Source organism: Ruditapes philippinarum, unplaced genomic scaffold (assembly GCF_026571515.1).
Source record: "Ruditapes philippinarum isolate M1 unplaced genomic scaffold, ASM2657151v2 ctg7593_1_1_1_1, whole genome shotgun sequence".
NCBI lineage: Eukaryota > Metazoa > Mollusca > Bivalvia > Venerida > Veneridae > Ruditapes > Ruditapes philippinarum.
The window spans coordinates 59,902-84,860 of NW_026865448.1; the positions used below are offsets into that span (position 1 = coordinate 59,902).

Sequence of the window (24,959 nt, forward strand, 5' to 3'; positions counted from 1 at the left end):
CATATGTTCTAAAAATTGAATTTCTTGAAATATTTTGGCTCATCTGGAGGCGTGCAGCTTAAACTGTGTCCTCCAAAATGTAAAAAGACAAATACCTTTCTGGAGGACTTGTCCATACAGGTAACCGGTGGCGATTATAAATAAACTCAAATACACACACACACAGCATGTGCTCAACAACCGGGACAGGCTCAAAAAGGGGTGACAGCAAAATATTTAGGGGGTGACATGACAATATTCCCATGAAAGAACGCTTTTATTCCAGCTATGAACTATCTTGTATTTTTGGGTTGAGCAGGGAGGTGCAGTCTGAACCGGGGCCTATATCCGCCATGGAGAAACTTTATAGGGATTGACCCTTAATTTTTAAATGGGCACTTAAGCCATTTTATAAAAAGAGAAAAACCCCCCAATAAAAATTGTTGTCCTTTAAAAACGAAAAAATATGGCGGTACTAAAAGGGTGTCAAGCTCAGACTCGGGGTTACGAGGCCTAATAATAAGGAGCCATGGTAATGTTTTTTACGTTTTTCCCTGGGCCTTCTCACATTTTAAAATAAATGCATGAATAAATTTGAAATTCCCCCATTTAAAACAAAAAATGTTGTTAAAATTTTTGTATGTCATTAAATCGTTTGCCATTTATATTCAGTCTATAAAATGTCTGGCATTTTATATTATGTCTGATGTTTGCATAGTCACTCAATTTCATGAATTCACTATAATTACAAAATTATGATTTTTTTTATCAAGAATTCGTGAAGTTGAAATCACGAATTTGTCAAGTTGATATTGTGAAACTCAAAACGTAAAATTGTTAAGTTAATTTCTTCAAGTTGAAATCATAAATTCGTGTTGTTGAAATCGTGAATTCGAGATCATTAATTCTTGCCCTGTTATGTATGACATTTAGATAAGGCAATGCAATTAGAATATAAAACTCAAATACTGTAACTCCGGTTAGTTATATTTATTCATCCAGATGAGCATGATAGTAGGTACATTGTATATGATAATACACAATAAATTATATACATTTTTTTACACAACTTTCATGTAATCGTTAACAATAATTCTATACATATCTACTTTATTTATTATATACGGAAGCGTATCGTGTCAACTCGTTTTTTCTCGTTTTGACCAAAAACATTCCATGAAGACGTTATGATTAATACGTAAAACGTAAAACATTACATGAAGACGTTATGATTAATACGTAATACGTAGAAGTTTTTAATCATTGCAAAAAAAACTTTGTTGAATTACGTGAGCTATTTGTCAATGCGAGTAAGGTCTTTGCGTCTTACAAAATAGTTCAGCAAAGTCGTGAAATCAAAAGTTTCGACAGGAGTTCTGTCGAAGAGACAAAAGCTTCAAACATATCGAGAAAAAATCAGTCGCAATGCCTAAAAGCTTCTCATGTTTGTCAGTAAATTTTATTGAGAAATGCAAAAACATCTTATCAATGCGAATGAAAATAAATCGACTTATCGCAAAACATCTCACCAACTGTAGGCGCTGATACGCTTCCGTAATATTCAGATAAAGCAATATAATTAAACACACATACTATAATTCCAATTAGTTATATCTATTCATCCTGAAGAGCATGATACATGTATCACCGGGTGCATGTATAAGGTATAATAAAGGACACAGTAAAATAGATACATTTTTATAACATAACTTTCATGTAATGGTTAACAATAATTCTTTACATATACATGTATATTATATTATGATATATCTTATTATAGAAAGTCAACTGAAGCCAAAAAAACTATTGTAAACTTTATTTATCAACTTTCTGGTTATTAAAAATTGACCTGCTTAATTCGTGAAGTCGAGTTTGGTATATTCCATTTGAAGTGTATAAGAGTTCAACATTAGAATAGAAAAAAGTGGTTTTCAGACTGCTCGAATGTATGTGCTGGCTTGGCTGTATACGGGTGGCAAAGGCTAATCACGTTTAGGTCGGTAAAGTATAAAAAGAACGTAATGACATTATATCACAAATTGTGTAAAAAAACAAATCAGCAAATTCATATTCACAATCAAATGTATCAATATACAGTCAACATTATGTGATGATTAAAAACATAAGATAACTATGGTACAGAACGCAACTACTTTACATATAAGCAATGCTAAATAAAAAAAATGGAGAAAAAGTGATCCTTTGGTAAGGTAACACTAATCACAATAGTATTACACGAAAATGGCAGACTCGGTTTGAGTCTGTACACGAAAAGTTAAGTCTGTCGAAGTTAAGTATAATTCAATGATCCATCCATCATATATCATCATACATTCTTGTTTCATTCTTTAATAACTTTGTGTGTGCGTGCGCGTGCGCGTGAATCTTTTATGTGAAACAGAGAATAGTGCTGTTATGTTGATATTTTGAATTTCTGCATTTTACTATTTTCAACACAGTTACTTGTAACAACAAAAAATGATTTATCACGTGAGACACATAATTTATATAAATAGTCCATATCTATCTTGTATGATGACAATATCTGACCTCTTTGTGATATCTGTACAACGGTTTTTGTTTTGCTGCTACACACCAGGATAGTATCAGAAGGACCAACTGCTACACCACATGGTTCCTGTATCTGATCATCCTTCACTACGACTCTTGTGTCTGTCTTGATATCATATATATAGACTGTATGCTCGACTTTATCTGTTATCACCACTTTGTCACTGCTCTTTATGTAAGTACTATCGCTAGTGTCTACAGGATATGATTTGTTTGGAAAGTTAACACCAAAATCACTCTCCTCTCCTGTCAATGATACAATACGAACAGGTCTTGGTTTACCACAAGTCCCTACAACGAAATGTCTATCATCTTTCAAACATATACAGTAATATATTGTGTTCACTTTATATGTTCTTCTCGGTGTAATTTCATTACATTTACTAACGTGTAAAAATTCTATATTGTATCCTACACCTTGTGTTATCGCTATTTCCTCCTCAGATACTACAACAACAGATAATGGTATGTAAGACAGCTGATATGATCCTTCTTTCTCAAGCTTATCATTGTACACTAAACATTTCTTGTTCGTGTTATCAACAGCCACCAGTCTACCATCAGGTAGAAAATCTATACCTGTATATAACGGTAAATCTGTGTCATTTTCTGACTTCTTCAAAATAATAGCAGAAACTGGTGTTAATTTCATCATCATGTTAACAGAATTAACCTCTCCCTGGTGATGAAACTTGAATTGTAATTGTCCTGGAACATATTCATTTACAGGTAATGGCGGCAGCTTTATTGTGTCGTCAAATTGAAAAGAAATGTTCACATTCTCTAATCTCTGACATTCCTCCTTGATGTTTCTGCAGAGAGCATTGACTTTACTCTCCATTTTCCGTTCTGCTATATATTTCTGTACTGGAGTTCCATTTTTGAAAATATTTTCAATCGTCTCTAAGCACTTTGTTACATCAGCCAAATGTTTCTCGTTTTGTGTTTGCTTCTTTGTCAGATATCGTAATGTTTCTTTCTGCATAATTTCAGCTCTTTTGTTAACGGAATCTTCTAGATCGACAAACATATTCATAACTTCGTCTCGCATTTGTCTAATTTTTACTTGTATTTCTTTTATATCTTGAGCAAGTTGATCTTTTGAAGAGCAAATCTGTCTCGCAACGCTCTCAGCAGCTTCCTTAGCTTCCTTCAATTTCTCCCCTAATGTAGAAATTGGTGAGGTTATTTTTTCGGCAATCTTCTCAATTTCTACAACGCTGTGACATTTTCGATGATTAACAATGGCACACTTACTGCAGCAAAGCTTCTTTTCATCTTCACAGAAAAATTCTAAAGAACGTTGATGTTCATCACATAAATCTAATGCCTTTGTTTCAAACGAAATACTTGCAACATCAGCTTCTTTCACGCCCACCAATTTATGATTTTTCAAGATGGCGAGCACGTTGTGTACATTTGAACAATCATTACATTGGAATTCATTACAAGTTGAACAAAACTTGTCAGCTACAGTTTGCTTATCCTTACTTAAACATGGTTGACACAAATGTTCCTTCACACGACCAGGAACTTCATCATCCTCTTCTATTTTACTTCCACTCTCCGCCATTTTGTGTAACGATTATATTATCCCTATTTGAGAAATTAATCTCGAGGTCAATACACAACGACACTGTATTACAGCAGAAACTTAGATATTTCAATGAAACAAATCACGGTTTATAACTGATTTAACGAAATAAAATGTTCATGTAAGACATAATATCTTGTTCCAGATCTTAATGTTATCCCTCGAATGTTTTACATGTCGTTGCTACAAAACATTAGATCACTTTGGAACGCGGAAGTTAAATTTCCATGAATTCTATATTTGGATTACGAGTAATGAAACTAAATAAGGTTAGGAAACGTGTTTTTCGAGATCAAATTTACAATTGTGCATATTGTTTTGGTATCTTCTTTATTTTCAGAAGATATCTTTTATTAGTAGTATGTCATGTAAAGTTGAAGATATAATTTACTTCACATGAACAATATATAACTGAAATATCTGTAAATATCCATTGAAATTTACCTGTTACATTCAAATTAAAAATAATGGGAGTAGCCTTTTTAAATTTTAGGTTGATATTTTGTTATATTTAACATTTTACAGTATCAACTGTCGGTCTATCAAAATCATTACAGTCAATCTTAGAAATACAGTTAGTTCAGCTCCAATTGACGATGAAATAATGAGTATAATTTGAATGTTTATAACAGTCCTTTATGGAAGCCCTGGAGGGACATTTGAAATTAATATTTAAAACTTAAAACTTATTATTTAATTCTTAATATTTAAAATTTAATTCTTAATATTTAAAAATTAATTATTAATACTTAAAAATTAAGAACATAATACATAAGACGCGGTATTTGAATTCAACGGTCTCTTGCAAAAGGTTGCTACACGAAGAAAAATTGGCTAATTCGATATAGCTGCTTACAGGTAATTGCCATTATATATATATATATATATATATATATATATACATGAAAAATATAACAATCGAGATATAATATTTCTCGGAATGTTTGCTTTTTATGTTTAACTGCTCGTTAAAATTTCTAGGCCGATCTCGAGTTCGCTTTACTTTTTGTTAGAACAGGCCATAAATCAAACCATATTAGCTTTTTTTAGGCAGTACTATTTTTAGTTAAAAATAGTACTGCCTAAAAAAAGCTAATATGGTTTATTTTCTAATTTCCTACATACGGTTTAGCTTAGATTTCTAGCAATGTTTATTCTAAGATTTGTCATGCAATCATCAATGTAGAATCAGAATGTTTCAAGAGAGGTCTCGTGTTTAAGTTCTTTTATTATTTTTTCCGTTTGATTTATGGCCTGTTCTAACAAAAAGTAAAGCGAACTCGAGATCGGCCTAGAAATTTTAACGAGCAGTTAAACATAAAAAGCACATACTTCGGAAAACTGTGAACATTAATGTTTATTTATTAAAAGTATATATATTATTGTCTAATATTCAATCATCTGGATTTGTTTCATATTCAATATCCTACAAATCAATATTAACACCATAATCAGTAGAACATGTAGTACATTTAACAACATTTTATTTCTGGTCTTCCAATACAATGCAATACAAGTGCACATGTCTACATGTTTTTGTGGTCGCACATTGTGTAAATTCCAGTGAATACAATGCGATAAAGTCCCGCTTGAAGAACATCCGCTAAATAAAATCGCAAGCATTTTGCATGAAAAGGGTTTGACGTATCAATTCGTCCACGAGCTCTCAAATCTGTCAACGTATTCATCCACCTTGGTACCATAAGCCGTCCCCGCTAAACTGCGCACATAATAATTACAACGAAGTATCTGACGGATGTTGTGGTAAAACAATTTATGCATACATGAAGTCAGTATGAAAGTACTGCGTAATCACTTCTAACCTGGTGCGTCCGTTTCCAGATGGCAATAGGGATGACACATCTGTTGACACAGGAGTCACTTTCAATAAAATGATAAAGGCGAACAGCAACGGGATCTCCATGTTTACGACCTTGAAAGAAATATAAATAAATGAAATATAGTGTTATAAAAACAAAGGGCTGGGGCTGTAAACATGTAATATTGTTATCCACCACCTACAACTAAACATTATCGTTAGACAAACCTAACCCCTGACAAGGAGGTACATTTCTGTCAGTTTTAAAGCTTCAACCAGAACAAAATGTATTGATAAACATCTCAACTGCACCATGTAGTCAATAAAATGTAAAACGGCACCATGATAAACTTAACATATCTTTATGGTTTAAACTGTTAGCATGAAAAATATAACAATCGAGATATAATATTTCTCGGAATGTTTATTGTATATATATATATATAATGGCAATTACCTGTAAGCAGCTATATCGAATTAGCCAATTTTTCTTCGTGTAGCAACCTTTTGCAAGAGACCGTTGAATTCAAATACCGCGTCTTATGTATTATGTTCTTAATTTTTAAGTATTAATAATTAATTTTTAAATATTAAGAATTAAATTTTAAATATTAAGAATTAAATAATAAGTTTTAAGTTTTAAATATTAATTTCAAATGTCCCTCCAGGGCTTCCATAAAGGACTGTTATAAACATTCAAATTATACTCATTATTTCATCGTCAATTGGAGCTGAACTAACTGTATTTCTAAGATTGACTGTAATGATTTTGATAGACCGACAGTTGATACTGTAAAATGTTAAATATAACAAAATATCAACCTGAAATTTAAAAAGGCTACTCCCATTATTTTTAATTTGAATGTAACAGGTAAATTTCAATGGATATTTACAGATATTTCAGTTATATATTGTTCATGTGAAGTAAATTATATCTTCAACTGTTCACTGACTAAATACCTTTGAATGGGGATAATGTCACTTTAACCGTTATAAGTTAAGGTAGACCATGGGTAATGGGCACCATAAGGAACTGTAAAATTGACAACATAGGACAGTTATATGTCTTCAAGGTCACCTGTATGCAAAATTTAAATAAAATTTACCGTGTGGTTTATGAGTTATGGATATATTTCTGAACTAAGACTTTGCCATTAGAAGGGCTTATTTTCAGAAATGAGGAAACTGTAAATAATCTGTAATATCATAATTATAAAAAATGTTTTTCTATTGCTCATTGTTAAGAAACAAATAACAACATTCAGGTAACACATTACACAAGCAAAATGTTTGTTTCTAAACAAAATGTTCTTAATATCTAAGCTGTAATACAGTGTCGTTGTGTATTGACCTCGAGATTAATTTCTCAAATAGGGAAAATATAATCGTTACACAAAATGGCGGAGAATGGAAGTAAAATAGAAGAGGATGATGAAGTTCCTGGTCGTGTGAAGGAACATTTGTGTCAACCAAGTTTTGTTCAACTTGTAATGAATTCCAATGTAATGATTGTTCAAATGTACACAACGTGCTCGCCATCTTGAAAAATCATAAATTGGTGGGCGTGAAAGAAGCTGATGTTGCAAGTATTTCGTTTGAAACAAAGGCATTAGATTTATGTGATGAACATCAACGTTCTTTAGAATTTTTCTGTGAAGATGAAAAGAAGCTTTGCTGCAGTAAGTGTGCCATTGTTAATCATCGAAAATGTCACAGCGTTGTAGAAATTGAGAAGATTGCCGAAAAAATAACCTCACCAATTTCTACATTAGGGGAGAAATTGAAGGAAGCTAAGGAAGCTGCTGAGAGCGTTGCGAGACAGATTTGCTCTTCAAAAGATCAACTTGCTCAAGATATAAAAGAAATACAAGTAAAAATTAGACAAATGCGAGACGAAGTTATGAATATGTTTGTCGATCTAGAAGATTCCGTTAACAAAAGAGCTGAAATTCTGCAGAAAGAAACATTACGATATCTGACAAAGAAGCAAACACAAAACGAGAAACATTTGGCTGATGTAACAAAGTGCTTAGAGACGATTGAAAATATTTTCAAAAATGGAACTCCAGTACAGAAATATATAGCAGAACGGAAAATGGAGAGTAAAGTCAACGCTCTCTGCAGAAACATCAAGGAGGAATGTCAGAGATTAGAGAATGTGAACATTTCTTTTCAATTTGACGACACAATAAAGCTGCCGCCATTACCTGTAAATGAATATGTTCCAGGACAATTACAATTCAAGTTTCATCACCAGGGAGAGGTTAATTCTGTTAACATGATGATGAAATTAACACCAGTTTCTGCTATTATTTTGAAGAAGACAGAAAATGACACAGATGTACCGTTATATACAGGTATAGATTTTCTACCTGATGGTAGACTGGTGGCTGTTGATAACACGAACAAGAAATGTTTAGTGTACAATGATAAGCTTGAGAAAGAAGGATCATATCAGCTGTCTTACATACCATTATCTGTTGTTGTAGTATCTGAGGAGGAAATAGCGATAACACAAGGTGTAGGGTACAATATAGAATTTTTACACGTTAGTAAATGTAATGAAATAACACCGAGAAGAACATATAAAGTGAACACAATGTATTACTGTATATGTTTGAAAGATGATAGACATTTCGTTGTAGGGACTTGTGGTAAACCAAGACCTGTTCGTATTGTATCATTGACAGGAGAGGAGAGTGATTTTGGTGTTAACTTTCCAAACAAATCATATCCTGTAGACACTAGCGATAGTACTTACATAAAGAGCAGTGACAAAGTGGTGATAACAGATAAAGTCGAGCATACTGTCTACATATATGATATCAAGACAGACACAAGAGTCGTAGTGAAGGATGATCAGATACAGGAACCATGTGGTGTAGCAGTTGGTCCTTCTGATACTATCCTGGTGTGTAGCAGCAAAACAAAAACCGTTGTACAGATATCACAAAGAGGTCAGATATTGTCATCATACAAGATAGATATGGACTATTTATATAAATTATGTGTCTCACGTGATAAATCATTTTTTGTTGTTACAAATAACTGTGTTGAAAATAGAAAAATGCAGAAATTCAAAATATCAACATAACAGCACTATTCTCTGTTTCACATAAAAGATTCACGCGCACGCGCACGCACACACAAAGTTATTAAAGAATGAAACAAGAATGTATGATGATATATGATGGATGGATCATTGAATTATACTTAACTTCGACAGATTTAACTTTTCGTGTACAGACTCAAACCGAGTCTGCCATTTTCGTGTAATACTATTGTGATTAGTGTTACCTTACCAAAGGATCACTTTTTCTCCATTTTTTTTATTTAGCACTGCTTATATGTAAAGTAGTTGCGTTCTGTACCATAGTTATCTTATGTTTTAAATCATCACATAATGTTGACTGTATAATGATACATTTGATTGTGAATATGAATTTGCTGATTTGTTTTTGTTACACAATTTGTGATATAATGTCATTACGTTCTTTTTATACCTTTACCGACCTAAACGTGATTAGCCTTTGCCACCCGTATACAGCCAAGCCAGCACATACATTCGAGCAGTCTGAACAACTTTTTTCTATTCTAATGTTGAACTCTTATACACTTCAAATGGAATATACCAAACTCGACTTCACGAATTAAGCAGGTCAATTTTTAATAACCAGAAAGTTGATAAATAAAGTTTACAATAGTTTTTTTGGCTTCAGTTGACTTTCTATAATAAGATATATCATAATATAATATACATGTATATGTAAAGAATTATTGTTAACCATTACATGAAAGTTATGTTATAAAATGTATATATTTTACTGTGTCCTTTATTATACCTTATACATGCACCCGGTGATACATGTATCATGCTCTTCAGGATGAATAGATATAACTAATTGGAATTATAGTATGTGTGTTTAATTATATTGCTTTATCTGAATATTACGGAAGCGTATCAGGGCCTACAGTTGGTGAGATGTTTTGCGATAAGTCGATTTATTTTCATTCGCATTGATAAGATGTTTTTGCATTTCTCAATACAATTTACTGACAAACATGAGAAGCTTTTAGGCATTGCGACTGATTTTTTCTCGATATGTTTGAAGCTTTTGTCTCTTCGACAGAACTCCTGTCGAAACTTTTGATTTCACGACTTTGCTGAACTATTTTGTAAGACGCAAAGACCTTACTCGCATTGACAAATAGCTCACGTAATTCAACAAAGTTTTTTTTGCAATGATTAAAAACTTCTACGTATTACGTATTAATCATAACGTCTTCATGTAACGTTTTACGTATTACGTATTAATCATAACGTCTTCATGGAATGTTTTTGGTCAAAACGAGAAAAAACGAGTTGACACGACGTGAAACTTTTGATAGGTGGAGGCCCTGATAACCTTCCGTAGAATATCATATACATATACATATATCATATATTCCTTATATATTTGGAAGTTTATTTTCTTTAAATACGGCTTATATATACTCAATTGACTTTATCTATTCTAAGACATATCATAATATAATTATCCCTGATACGCTTCCGTATATAATTACGGAAGCTTATCAGGGCCTTCACTTATCTAAAAGTTGCACGTCATGTCAACTTGTTTCTTCTCGTTTTGACCAAAAACATTCCATGAAGACGTTATGATTAATACGTAATACATAAAACATTCCATGAAGACGTTATGATTAATACGTAATACGTAGAAGGTTTTAATCATTGCAAAATAAAATTTTTGAATGCCTCCAGATTCATGCAAATTTTCATGAAAAATTGAAAATGTGTTTAAAAGTAACATAACGTGAAGTGAACAAAGAATGTAATTTACACCTTGCAAAAGGCACTTACAATCTACGTAAATTACCAAAGAGAGGTCAAAATATACATAAAAACCTCATACTGCGTTAGTAACGCAGTGGAATTAAAGTGATTTCTACCGCAATATCAGTCATTAATCGCACATAACATGTAAATAATAAATTAGATATTTAATCTTTTTATTTTTCCTAAGATTTGAATACATGTTTCTAAAAATTGAATTTCTTGAAATATTTTGGCTCATCTGGAGGCGTGCAGCTTAAACTGTGTCCTCAAGATACAAGAAGAGATACAAATGTAAATATAAAATGTAAAAAGACTAATACCTTTCTGGAGGAATTGACCATACAGGCAACCGGTGGCGAGTATAAATAGACTCAAAGTCACACACACAGCGTGTGCGACAGCATTAAATGATTTGATAATGGTGTACACTATGACTAAAGTGCATGAAACTGACACGCGTTTATTCCAGCTCATGAACGTATCTTTGTATCTTTGGGCTGAGCAGGCGGTGGGTGGAGCTCTGAAGCCAGGGCCTATATCCGCCATGGAGAAACATCATACGGGTATGATCATATAATCTTCAATGTGGCACTTTAGTGCCATTCCATGAAAAGCGACCACCGAAGTAAAATTTGTTTGTGCCTTAAACGAGAAAACTATGGGCGGTACTAGAAGGTGATCAGAGCTCGAGGTTATGAGGCCTATATGATAAGGAGCCTATTGTATATGTATTGCGTCTAGACATAGCATTTTTCCATAGGCATTATTGGGGCGTATATAAAGAGACATAAATGATTGTACATTGAATAAATAGACCGGATTGGAACTTGGCCCAACGAACTATTGAGAAACATTTATTTACGTTTTACCCTGCTCACATGTTATATAACATGACATGAGTATAACTTTTAGCCAAATGTCACCCATTTATATACCATAAAATGTTTGTTTATTGTATGTCATTAAATTGTTTGTCATTTATATTCTATAAATGTCTGGCATTTTATATTTTGTCTGATATTTTGCATAGCCACTCAATTTAAGATTTTAAAGCTACATGGCCCCAGATGAGTCCAAAATATTTCAATGAAGTCAAACTTGAGCAAAAATGAACTAAGATGAAAGGAAAAGTAAAAAGTTTCAAAAATTCAAGTAATATTTGAAATATAATGTGTGATTAATGATGGATTTTTCAGTATTTATAACTACTCCGTTACTAACGCAGTAAAGGCTATTGATGCTTATTTTGACCACTTTTTGGTAATTAATGTGGTTTGTAAGTGCCATTGATAATGTGTAAATTGCTTCCTTTTGGTCCCTTCACAATATTACACATTCAAATACATTTTCAAAATTTTAATGAAAATTAGCATGAATATGGAGGCGTGCTGCTTTAACTTTCATGAATTCACTATAATTACAAAATTATGAATTTTTTATCAAGAATTCTTGAAGTTGAAATCACGAATTTGTCAAGTTGATCTTGTGAAACTCAAAACGTAAAATCGTTAAGTTAATTTCTTCAAGTTGAAATCATAAATTCGTGTTGTTGAAATCGTGAATTCGAGATCATTAATTCTTGTAACTGTTATGATAAGGCAATGCAGTTAGAATATAAAACTCAAATACTGTAACTCCGGTTAGTTATATTTATTCATCCTGATGAGCATGATAGTAGGTACATTGTATATGATAAGACACAATAAATTATATACATTTTCTGAAATAACTTTCATGCAATTGTTAACAATAATTCCATGCATATCTACTTTTTTATTATATTATGATGTGTCTTATAATAGTAAAGTCAATCGAGTATATATATAAACCGTATTAAAAAAAACTTCTCAAAGAGAGTTTACATGTATATGATATTTACGGAAGCTTATCAGGGCCTCCACTTATCTTAAAGTTTCATGTCATGTCAACTTGTTTTTTCTCGTTTTGACCAAAAACAATCCATGAAGACGTTATACTTAATACACAATACGTTAAACATTCCATGAAGATGATTAATACGTAATACGTAGAAGTTTTTAATCATTGCAAAAAGACTTTGTGGAATTACGTGAGCTATTTATCAATGCGAGTAACGTCTTTGCGTCTTACTAAATATTTCAGCAAAGTCGTGAAATCAAGAAGTTTCGACAGGATTTTTGTCGAAGAGACAAAAGTTTCAAGCTCATCGAGAAAAATTCAGTTGCAATGCCTCAAAGCTCCTGATCTTTGTCATTAAATTTTATCGAGAAATGCAAAAACATCTTATCAATGCAAATAAAAATAAGTCGACTTAGCGCAAAACGTCTCACCAACTGTAGGCCCTGATACGCTTCCGTAGATATTCAGATAAAGCAATATAATTAAACACACATACTATAACTCGTATTAGTTATATCTATTCATTCTGAAGAGCATGATACATGTATAAGGTATAATAAAGGAAACAGTAAAATATATACATTTTATAACATAACTTTCGTGTAATGGTTAACAATAATTCTTTACATGTACATGTATATTATATTATGATATACTGAATCTAAGAATCTTATAATAGAAAAGCCAACTGAAGCCAAAAATCTGATGTAAACTTTATCTTATCAACTTTCTGGTTATTAAAAATTGACCTGCTTGCCGTGAAATGGAGTTTGGGAGATTCCATTTGAAGTGTATAAGATTTCAGTATTAGGATAGAAAAAAGCTGATCAGACAACTCGAATGTACATGCTTAACTTGCTTGGCTGTATATGTAGCAATCTTTACTACGCTGGAATTAAAATAACTCTTTTTCCTCCTTTAAACTTTTATTTCTTTAATTTTCAACATAACAATCCTTTACTTTTAACGAACTAAAACGAATTAACTCAAACAAGATAACAATTCCTTTTATATACCACGTAAGGCACGTAATAATCATGAAAATCATGTACATATAATTAAACATAAACCCGCCGGTGACAAACCCGGCGGTTACAACAAATACCCGGCGGTCACAACAATTAAGTGCCAAGCCGGCGGATAAAAACAAAATAAACAATAATATTATCGCGTTCTTCGCGACACTCCCGGCCAAAGTTTATAGTTACTCAAAATCATCATAGTATTCTTGATCGGCACTCATGTGTGTCTCAATTTCATTTTGTCCAATGTATGTCGTCTTCTTTGTAAATGTTAATATCAAAGTTTGAGTCCTTGTTGTAGCCTTTGACGGCACTACATCGGTGCATTTGTTGTCAATGTTTCCATGTGCAGACTCACCATCACTGCTTAAAATCACTTCATCATCCTCAACACTTATATCACTATACTGGTTATCACAAACATCACTTTCATAGTCGTTGTTGTTTTCATCTTTTGAACTTACGTCACTATTTATATCATATGTAGCACTCACGTTATCACTAATATAATCATGATCACTTTCTTCACTTCTTTGCTGCGTATTAATGTAATCACTTTCCTGTTCACAATCATTATAGTCAAGTTCGCCGCCGTTGTCATCTTCTACCAAGCTATTATCATTTGTTTCATCTCGTTCCTCATTTTCCATATCATTTACGTTTATTTCACATTCTCTCTCATCGTTATCTTCTGCTTGCATTTCATTTTCTTCATTAGGTATTCCACACTCTTTTTGTTTTTCTTCATCTTTATAATTATTGGTTAAATGTTCATCATTTTGCAGAAGAGTCAGGTCAAAATCCAAGATTGTGTTAGCAAACTGTTTTTCGTCGTGATTTCCATCTCTTTCTGCTAACAAACTAAAAATACTTTCATCTTCGCTCACGTCTTCATAATATTCACTCTCTTTTAAATCTCCTCTTTTTGCACGTAACGCTGCATCCCTTGCCAAGTCTGCTCCATATCTGTGTTTTAAAATCAAATGTTTGCTGAGGTAACTTCTTCTTATGAATCTTGACGAACAATCTTTTTCCACACAGTTCCAATATTCTAAGATTGTATGCTTTTCTTTGATATGCCTTTTCAAATTTCTTATATTTTTATAACTTTTATTGCAGGTATCGCAATAGCACAAAGGCATTTTTTCTTTTTTTATGTCCTTTCTGGTCAATTGACACAAGCATAATGATTCAATTCTTATTGTATTATACTTATAAAAATTTCGTGCAAATCTTTCAAATTTTTTACTCCGCCGCACGATTTTCACGTGAATTTCATGTTGTAGTTTTCACTCTAATACTATGCTCCGCCGTCTAAAACTTTGCGCGTGAATTTCATGGCTAATGTTTTATCGCCAAGTATGCTCCGCCGATGTATACATTTTTTTTAAAATTACACATGTTGTAAGCGACATTTTTTTTTTATAAAAACGACTTTTATTCGTTAGCAATTTAATTGCTTTTTGATCAAGATTTTAGCACTTTCTGCTGCTTTGCGGGGCGGGCGCGATATTTGCTCGTATTCATCTATTTTATCATTTTCAGTACTTTGAGTTAATTTATGATTGATAGTTGAGGACATCTCAATAGGAAATAATAGTTTGAGTGGACGTTTCAGCACTTTTCCCGATGGTATTTTAACCATTGCTGAGCGTACATTTCCGTCCTGACTTGGGATTAAATCCACTATTCTCCCAAGTTTCCAGTTTCCGCGAGGTAAATCCTCTTTTAATAATACTATATTTCCAACACATGGCTCAATATGTGATTGAACTCGACCCGTTTTAATTTTTGATTGAGTTCTTTCTCGAAGATTTAACAAATAGTCATTGCGCCATATAACCCAAAACATGTTGAGTAATTTCTGACCTTTTTTCCATATATTCATTAGGCGATCACTTGAATTGTAATGCGCTATAAAATCTGTATCTTTCTCGTCTATATGAGACTCTGGAATACCGATACTGGGGTTTAATGTTAAGAAATGACTTGGAGTTAATGCAATATTTGAATTGACGTCATCGCCGACGTAAACTAGGGGTCTTGAGTTCACAACCGCTTCGGCCTCTTTAACAAATGTTTGTAATTGAATTAATGTTAGAAGCCGTCGGCCTAATGTTTTCCGAAACACCCTTTTTACTTAACCTACAAGTCTTTCATAGAAACCTCCCATCCATGGAGCAAGTTCGGTAATAAAATTCCATTTGATACTGGAATTTGACACATATGTTTGCACTTCTTCACTTTGAAGCATTTTGTACCAGATTTTTTCAATAACGGAGCATGCAGCTTTAAATTGTGACGCATTGTCACTCAATATTTGAACAGGGGTGCCTCTTTGAGAAATAAATCTTCGAAGACATAGTAGAAATTCTTCTGTAGACATATCCATCACTATTTCAAGATGAATAGCTCGTGTTACAAAACAGGTGAATAAACATATCCACACTTTTGATTGTCCCTTATCAGATTTGATATAAAGTGGTCCTAAATAATCAAGTCCTACACGTGAAAAGGGTTTACATTCCGTGACTCTCGATGTAGGTAGTGGTGGCATTTGTGGAATCTTATATGGGCCACCATCAAAGCGACGACATGTTGAACACACGTGTAACACTGACTTTACCACTGCTCGACCATGTGGAATCCAAAATCTTTGTCTTGTATATGCTAATGTTTGAGAAACACCACTGTGTAATAGATCTTTATGCATTTTGTCAATCACGAGATAGGTCAGACGGTCTTTTTTCGGTAAAAGCACTGGATGTTTTGCACTTTCAGTCAGATCAGCGTTTTCTAATCTACCTTTACATCGCAATAAACCTTTTTCATCAATAAAGAGACCAAACTGAATCCGCAAATTGTTTTTCTTTTCATTTTTAATGGCATCATAAACACACGCAAAATGTTTTCTTTGAACATGTTTTAACCAAATTTCTTCTGCCTCTTTAAGCTCAACGTATTTTAAGCTTTTACTTTCGCAGCATGGCAATTTTCGTAGTTTTCGTACAAATCTTACAGCAAATGCTGTCACTCTTAACAGTTTTGTAAGTGAAGAAAACTTTGCAATGTCAATTTCAAAAGGTGACGAAAGAACACTTAAGTCATTATTTTCTTTTTCAGAAACAGTCATAACTTTTTCTGAATTGTCGTTTTCATATTTATCACAAATATCACTATCACTTTTGACACTTATCCACATGTCTTCTGGCTCTTGTAACCATAATGGACCATGCCACCACAGTTTGCCATCGCTAATTGTTTTTACCGAACAGCCTCTTGATGCTATATCCGCTGGGTTCTGGTTGCCTAACACATATTCAAATTTTATACCTTCGTCTGATTTTATCTCACTAATTCTGTTTTTTACAAACACTGGTAATTCTTTCTTACTTTGGATCCAGTGAAGAACACACTTAGAATCTGTCCATAAGTATTTTTCTTTGATGTTTAACTGTAGCTGATTACTCACGAATTTCAAACAGCGCACTCCTATCAAAACTGCCATTAATTCTAATCTTGGGATAGTTATTTCTTTCAAAGGCGCAAGCCTACTTTTAGCAAACACTAAATCAACTTTTGTTTCTAATTTGCTTTTCTGATGTAAATATATTGCCGTAGCATATGCTTTTGTCGAAGCATCACAAAAACACAACAATCTGTATTCTGTATCTTCGTCGTACTTCTGCAGTGAAACAGATCGAGGTATTTTAAAATCAGAAATCGATTTTATATCACTTTTCACAGTTGACCAAATTTCACAAATGTCATCATCCTCTATTAAATCATCCCAATCATATTTTTTCTTCCATATTGATTGCAGAAGGATCTTTCCTTCCAGCACCACTGGACACAACAATCCTAGAGGATCGAAAACAGATGCAATCTGCTTTAAAATTATACGTTTTGTCAAAATGCTTTCATCACTCGACACAGATGATTCATTTAGAGTAAGTGTGTCGTTTTTTGTATCCCATGTATGTCCGAGTACTTTGATAGAGATACTTTTTGTTTGGTCTGTTGTCGGAATCATTTCATTTAATTGAGAACTATTTGATGCCCATTCTCTCAGATTCATAGAGGCATTAGCAAAGATTCTTTTACTAGTCTTGTACAAATCATATGCTTCTTCCCATGTATTTGTACCTGTAATTACGTTATCAACGTAGATATCACCTTTAATTTTGTCAGCAATGTTGTTGTTGTATGTTTCTAGATGGCTCTCAAGAGTGGCACCTAACAAAAAGGGGCTTGATATTATACCAAATGGAACACGACAGAATCTGAATTCTTGAACATTATCACTACTGACAATTGGTCTTTCTATATCTTTTATCCACAGAAATCGTGTGACATCCCGCTGATCCTGCTGTAGGCCAATTTGTAAAAAAGCCTTTTCAATATCCGAAACCAATGCCACTTGATGATGTCTAAAACGCATCAATAATCCACAAAGATCACGAATCATAACTGGACCTCGATATAAACACTCGTTCAAACTTTTATTGTTTCTATCTGATTTTGCAGATGCGTCATAAACAACACGTAATTTGGTAGTTGATTTGTGTGGGGTAATTACTGCATGGTGTGGAATATAATGCACTAAATCACTCATCGAACTTCTATCTATTTTCTCGATTACACCTTTACTAAGTTGGTCTTGTATCACTTCATTATATTTTTTCAACACTTCTGGTTTGTTTTTCATTCTTGCTATATTTGATTTCAATCGAGCCAATGCTAGCTCTCTGTTTTCTGGCAATTCTGGAGTTTCTTCTTTCCAAGGCCATGTTACTTGATACATTCCGTTGTCATATATTAATGTATCTTTAAATTTCATTAAAGCAATTTCATCATTTGTATTATCTTGACTGTCTGTTATTCCTAACGATTCGATCTTCCAAAAGTCTTCCAACTCTGGTTTGGTTTGAACAACTGAATCAACACTAGCAAACACATTTGTGGTGCTTACACATACATTTGATCCATGCGTAAGAATAAGCATATTTGTTTCATTTTCATATACACTTGTTTCCTGTATTCGGCCTGTAAGTATCCAACCAAGCTTTGAAGCCAGGAGATAAAGTCCTGGTTTTACTTCCATTCTTTGACACATTACAATATCTAGGTAATAATCATTTCCTAGTAATAAGTCCACTTTTGATGACTCTTTATTTGATGAAAGATCTTCAGCCATGTTCAAATTTGTGAACAAATGTTTCATATGTTCGTCAGAAAATAATTTAGCTGATTTTTTCTGTACGTTTCCACTAATTACCGGTACAATATTGGCATTATTTCAATGTATTTGCCAGTACTAAGTTTCAAGCACACTTTTGTAGAATATGTTTTAATTACCTTAGGTTTGTCCGATCCAAAGGTAACTAACTTTATTTCTTCTTCTTTTAATTTCTTTACTCCAAGTTTGCTCGCTAGAGACTCTGTAATGTATGTCCTTTGCGATCCCGAATCAAGCAGAATACGTGCATTTTCACTCGTAGTCCCAAATGGACTTTTTACTTCCGTTCTTGCTGTTTGCATTAAAACACTTTCATCACAGGACACAAGAGCACTTTCTTCATGGAGTTCATTGTTGTTCAATGAGTCTGTTATTTCAGGATTAACAACACAAAATTCACCTAATCTAAACTTTTTAGGACATAAACTACGATGGTGCACATTAAATCCACCACAGTATACACAATTCTTTTTTCCTTTACATTCAGCGGAATTGTGACCTAATTTAAGACACTTTAAACAGCTTCCTATAAGTTTTCCTTTTCGTTCTGCAATCGTGCGAAAAGTAGGACACTCATCACTCCAATGTTTTTTATCACAATACCGGCATTTCTTAAACTTCTTGTCAGCAACATTTCTTACTTCACTTGTAACCAGAGCTTCAGCTGAACTTAAAGATTTACCTGAATGGTCCTGTGTACTCTGGTTTCCGTAGAAAACTTTACCTCTTTGCTTCTGCTGGTTAGGAGAATTCATTTGTTTATATCTCCGTGATTCTGAGAATGGTAGCTTTTGCTCCGCTTTCTCACGAGCATTCACATAAGCTTTGAACTTATCGCGAAGATTTGTCACTGTCCATTTATCCTCTGTTCCTTTATGCATTTCAAGTTGAAGCAAAACTTCTTGAGGTAGTTTCGAACGTATCATAGAAACAAATACATCCTGATTTATGTTTTGATTCAGGACTTCGAGACTTCGAAGATGTTTTTCAACTTGGTCGAAAAATCCCCTCAAACTTTCAACTCTGTTACAGGCTGGAGTTAAATTTATCATCTGATTGTAATGTAGATCAATCACTTCTTGTATATTTCCGAAACGTTCTTTCAAGATATGAATTGCCAACATGTAATTTTCGTCAGAAAGAGCGAGACCCATTACAGCACGTTTTGCCTCTCCGTACAGCTTATTTCTCAAATATGTGAATTTCTCAATATTTGACAGCGATTTATTCTTATGTATTGTACACTCATACGAGTCCCAAAATTCCAACCATTTAAGCTTATCACCATTATATGATAGCAAGTCTAACTTTGGCAACTTTACCGATGATCGCATCGCTTCTTTTTTCTCGTTCATTTCTAGAATTGTCTGTTGTTGTTTCATTTGACTAACAACAATATTTTGCATATCATGCTGTAGTTCTAAAATTTGTTGTGCACTTACCGTTTCACTTTTATGTTTTGCATCAACAAATTTCTCCTTCAATTTGTTAAGAGAGAAACACATATCCACAACTCCTTCACAAATTGTGCAATCTTCATCAAGAATAGATTTTATCAACTCGTCATCTTTTTCACTAAGTACACATATCAATTTATCCGTTTGATTTTCAAGTTTTTCACGGAAAACATTCATTTTCTCGACACATTTTTCAGCACGATTAATATATTCCTCTTTGTCACTAAAATCAATATCACTTTCCAAAATCACTTGCGCATTTTTAATTTCCGTTTTTAAGATGTTGAGATATCTAGTCCGCACACCTTTCAGGTTCGCCATTTTGAATCACTGAATGAACTTCCGACAATTTTTTACTCTTTTGAATTTAATTCCATATTTTAGAACTTATTTATTTTCGATTTTCTATCCGGTTCGCGGGACCATCAATGTAGCAATCTTTACTACGCTGGAATTAAAAGAACTCTTTTTCCTCCTTTAAACTTTTATTTCTTTAATTTTCAACATAACAATCCTTTTCTTTTAACGAACTAAAACGAACTAACTCAAACAAGATAACAATTCCTTTTATATACCACGTAAGGCACGTAAAAATCATGAAAATCATGTACATATAATTAAACATAAACCCGCCGGTGACAAACCCGGCGGTTACAACAAATACCCGGCGGTCACAACAATTAAGTGCCAAGCCGGCGGATAAAAACAAAATAAACAATAATATTATCGCGTTCTTCGCGACAGTATACGGGTGGCAAAGGTCAATCACTTTCAGGTCAGACAGGATTTAAGGGGTAAAGAACGTAATGACATTATATCACAAATTGTTTAAAAAAACAAATCAGCAAATTCATATTAACAATCAAATGTATCATTATACAGTCAACATTATGTGATGATTAAAAACATGAGAAAACGATGGTTCAGAACGCAACTACTTTACATATAAGCAGTGCTAAATAAAATCAAAGCACTGAAAGCACTGGAGGGTCGCTTGCGCTGACAAATTTATATGACATTATATTGCTGGTGATCACTTGAAAGGCCAAATTTCCTGTCCTTTTGCAACTTTTTTTAAAGGGTCAAGTTATATTCAAGTGGAAATGACTGAGTACAAAGGAAAGTGCAATATTTTGCCATATGATTTTATTCAGGGAGATTTATCATTGACATCCAACAATTACAACACGGTTTATCAAAAGTACTAAAAACCAGTATTTTTTCTCAAATGGTTCAGTTGAGATCGAAAAACCAAATTGCTTTATATCCTCAAAATAATACTTTGAAAGTTGGATAAATTTTTAAGAGTACACTACTGACAGAAGCAAAAGCTGGAAGTAGATAACCAAGTCCTCTATTAACAATGACTAAGCATTGATAATTTCATCTACTTATAAGGCATATGAAAAACATGCTCATTCTTGGGGATTATAGTTATTACCAATCTGATATTCAAGTTATAATTAACACTTGTGCATATAGACTGGATAGTGTTCAAACAACTCGAAAAGAAAATGGTTGAAAAATCTTTCTGTTTATATGCATACTAGTAATAAGTGTTCCATCAGGGATAAACTTTCAGAGATTGTAAATACATGACTTTTCAATAACACAATTTCATCAAGAGAGATTCATGAAATTCTCACAAAACAATAAGTAAAGTATGATCAGTTAAAAATAGAACTATCACTTAATGTGATTAATACCCCCACAAGACTGCTTTGGACATTAGGATGTAACAGAATACCTTGTAAAAGAATTGAAATAGAGTTATGTTTGTGGGCAATTAAAGATAGTAAGTTGTGGTTCTTGTATGTTGCATTTCCTTTCAATGTGGTTGACCATTGATGAAGTTTTATTGAATTACTCTATAATAAGTCCAGAAAGACAAGGAAAAAGATCAATAACTCTATAAAATACTGCAGATTGAGTAATGGTTATTGTACACTGCACTTTCTCTCATTTCGCTTGACCATTGTATGAATTTGTATTGAATTCAAACTACATGTACTAGTTTTCAAGTTATGCACTGGACAAAAGTAATTAAGGGCACTAACTGTAGGGTCATTCCTGCAAAGTTTTATTACTGTGCAGTCTTTGGTTTCGGAGGAGATTTGTTTAAAGAAAATTTTTGACGACCCACGACAACTGATGGTGGGGGATCACAATAGTTCACCATGAAGCACGTTTGCTCTCAGGTGAGCTAAAAAGTAATGATTCAAAATATAAGTTTTGTGGATGACCTCGGCAATGCCATGACCTGTAAACAATACCTCTATTTTTTTAAAAAGAAAAAAGTCGAGCTAAAAAGGGGTATAACAGCATCAAAAAATAATTTATTGAAACTAAATCTGCTTTTGATACTAACATGGCAAATGTCAACTCACTTCATTTCCTTCATAAGTTGTCCTGCAGAAATCAATTGAACACCATAACTTATAACATGCTTTCAGTAAAAAAATGACATTACTTTTAGATTATTTCACAATAAAGTATAATTTCAAAAGTAGCCAGACCCTTATTTGAATGAGGATGTAAAAGCCTATAAACAAAACAGAAATTTTGTGGGAAAATACATTTATTTCTCAGAAAAAATTGTGATAAATAAAAAGTAGATAATTAATATTGCAAATCATGAAAGGAAATTAAACAAATTCAGGAAATAATGACAGAATCCACTTTCAAATCTGAACATTGAAAATCTAATGATTCTACACAGAAAAAAAAAAAAAATCTGCTCTCTTTGCTTGTATGATGGCCTATAGACCTCGGACATAATAAGGTTGTTATATCTGAACTACTTTCAGTCACAGTAAAAATAGCAGCCTCCATTTACCAACCATTGTGCCAAAGTATACATTGTATATGCTTTTTTCAATGCCATTTCATGAAAATATTAAATCTGCCTGTTCACTCTATGAAATATATTTGGATCTTGCATGCAAAAAGAAACAAATACCCATTATATGATATGTTTCCAAATTTCTTTCATACTTACAAAAATGATATATTTATATGAGTAAATTAGTTTCATTAACAAGCAAAACTGTAATTTCATTGTTTCTGACGAACACTCTGTATTGTTTTTGTTAAACAGCCATACTCCAAGACCGACAAGTTTTCTGCGGCATTAAAATTATCCAAAATTAACAATATTGGGAAATAATGGAAAACAAAAATATTAACAAATACATGTATAAAATAAAAACCAATGTATATTAATTTAAATGTCCATTTATAGTTGAAACTGCGAAACCCTTTAGCTATGTCAACGTCTGAAGGATTCCAGTTCAAATTAATCTTGTCTTGTACTCCCATAACTGAAAGCTACAAATATCTGAAAATAACAATATATTTGTCATGTTGCAAGTAATTGTTTATCTGGCACTGAATATATTCAACATCATAAAGACATGTGCTCCATACATAACAATTTACCAGTAAAATCGAAGACATATTTCTTATATATATTATATATATATATATTCTTTATACATATCTTTGCATGAATTATCATAGTTAAGCTTACACCACTATGTAAAAATGCTAGTTTCTGCCCCTCACAAGAAAATCAAAAGCAAGCAATGGATGGTGTGATTATACACAGACTTAATTAACTTTACGAAATGCTGCTGAAAAACAAACAAGAATATTGTCAATTTCTTTCAATTAAAATGATAGGACAAATATTGTTTCAATTAATGCTGCTGTACAAGAATAGAACATCACTTCTAACTGCAAGCAGAACCATAGTGTATTCTGGTGTCAGGCAAAATAATTATTATCGCTTTTTTTTTGTATCTCGATGCTTTCTTTAGATGGATAACCAGTGAAAAATTTAAAGTGTACATACCTAAAATTGGTATATTCTGTATGCTGAAGTTTCCTTTTTGAATACAGAAATTAAACTCCTTCACATAGTAAGCTTCACTTCAATTAAAGTTGTTCCAAGAAATAATACATTGTTCTACTTTGGTACTTCAGACAGCTTCATTTGAACAAGAGTGGGCAACTTCTTACTGCAAAGTGGGAGCAAGGTTTTAGAAAAACAATTAAACAGCATAATTTGTTCAAATTAAAAGAAACTAGAAGCAAGGGCATAATCTGTTATTTGTTTTTTCAGAAAAATAATTGAAAATTTAACTTTTGAATGGATCATTTCACTATGAGCATACATTTCAATTTTTTAATTTTCGTAGTTGTAACAGTTTACAGTAATATATATTTTTTGTATGATTACTAGTCCTACAATGAATTATGTAATTCTGGAAAGGAAAATGTTTAATTAAATACTTTGTTCATGATTTTGAATTAGTAAAGGTCTGCAATGATATCAGTCAAACATTAGAAAGTAAAAACCCTGATATACAAACAACATCGGTGCAAGTTGAAAATTTGGAAAAAACCCCTTAAACTTATAATTCATTTATTCAATCATTTTTCCACATAATCTAATAGTAAAACATGATGATATTTGTCACAAAATCCTAGGCTTTCAGGCATATGCACCATGCAACAAGTGATTACAGTAAACATGTTTTAAAAAGTTTGATGACTGTA

The 24,959-nt window shown here is 32.7% G+C and overlaps 5 protein-coding genes across 5 annotated transcripts; 1 reads left to right on the forward strand and 4 right to left on the reverse strand.

Moving 5' to 3' along the window:
* Nucleotides 1–2,043: 2,043 nt before the first annotated feature.
* On the reverse strand, nt 2,044–4,402 carry LOC132729081 (uncharacterized). Its single transcript, XM_060714824.1, has one exon. It carries the CDS (start codon nt 4,121–4,123, stop codon nt 2,393–2,395), a length of 1,731 nt encoding a protein of 576 aa, XP_060570807.1. The 5' UTR covers nt 4,124–4,402; the 3' UTR covers nt 2,044–2,392.
* A 2,958-nt stretch (nt 4,403–7,360) lies between these two features.
* Nucleotides 7,361–11,380, forward strand: LOC132729077 (uncharacterized). The gene is made up of 3 exons (XM_060714820.1): nt 7,361–7,465; nt 7,570–8,920; nt 11,244–11,380. The coding sequence occupies exons 1-3, from the start codon at nt 7,361–7,363 to the stop codon at nt 11,378–11,380; spliced, it is 1,593 nt and encodes a 530-aa protein (XP_060570803.1).
* A 2,505-nt stretch (nt 11,381–13,885) lies between these two features.
* Nucleotides 13,886–14,845, reverse strand: LOC132729078 (probable ATP-dependent helicase PF08_0048). The gene has a single exon (XM_060714821.1). The coding sequence runs from the start codon at nt 14,843–14,845 to the stop codon at nt 13,886–13,888; it is 960 nt and encodes a 319-aa protein (XP_060570804.1).
* Nucleotides 14,846–15,843: 998 nt separating this feature from the next.
* LOC132729079 (uncharacterized) lies at nt 15,844–18,900 on the reverse strand. Its single transcript, XM_060714822.1, has one exon. It carries the CDS (start codon nt 18,898–18,900, stop codon nt 15,844–15,846), a length of 3,057 nt encoding a protein of 1,018 aa, XP_060570805.1.
* Nucleotides 18,901–18,977: 77 nt separating this feature from the next.
* LOC132729080 (uncharacterized) lies at nt 18,978–20,720 on the reverse strand. Its single transcript, XM_060714823.1, has one exon. It carries the CDS (start codon nt 20,718–20,720, stop codon nt 18,978–18,980), a length of 1,743 nt encoding a protein of 580 aa, XP_060570806.1.
* Between the last annotated feature and the right edge of the window lie 4,239 nt (nt 20,721–24,959).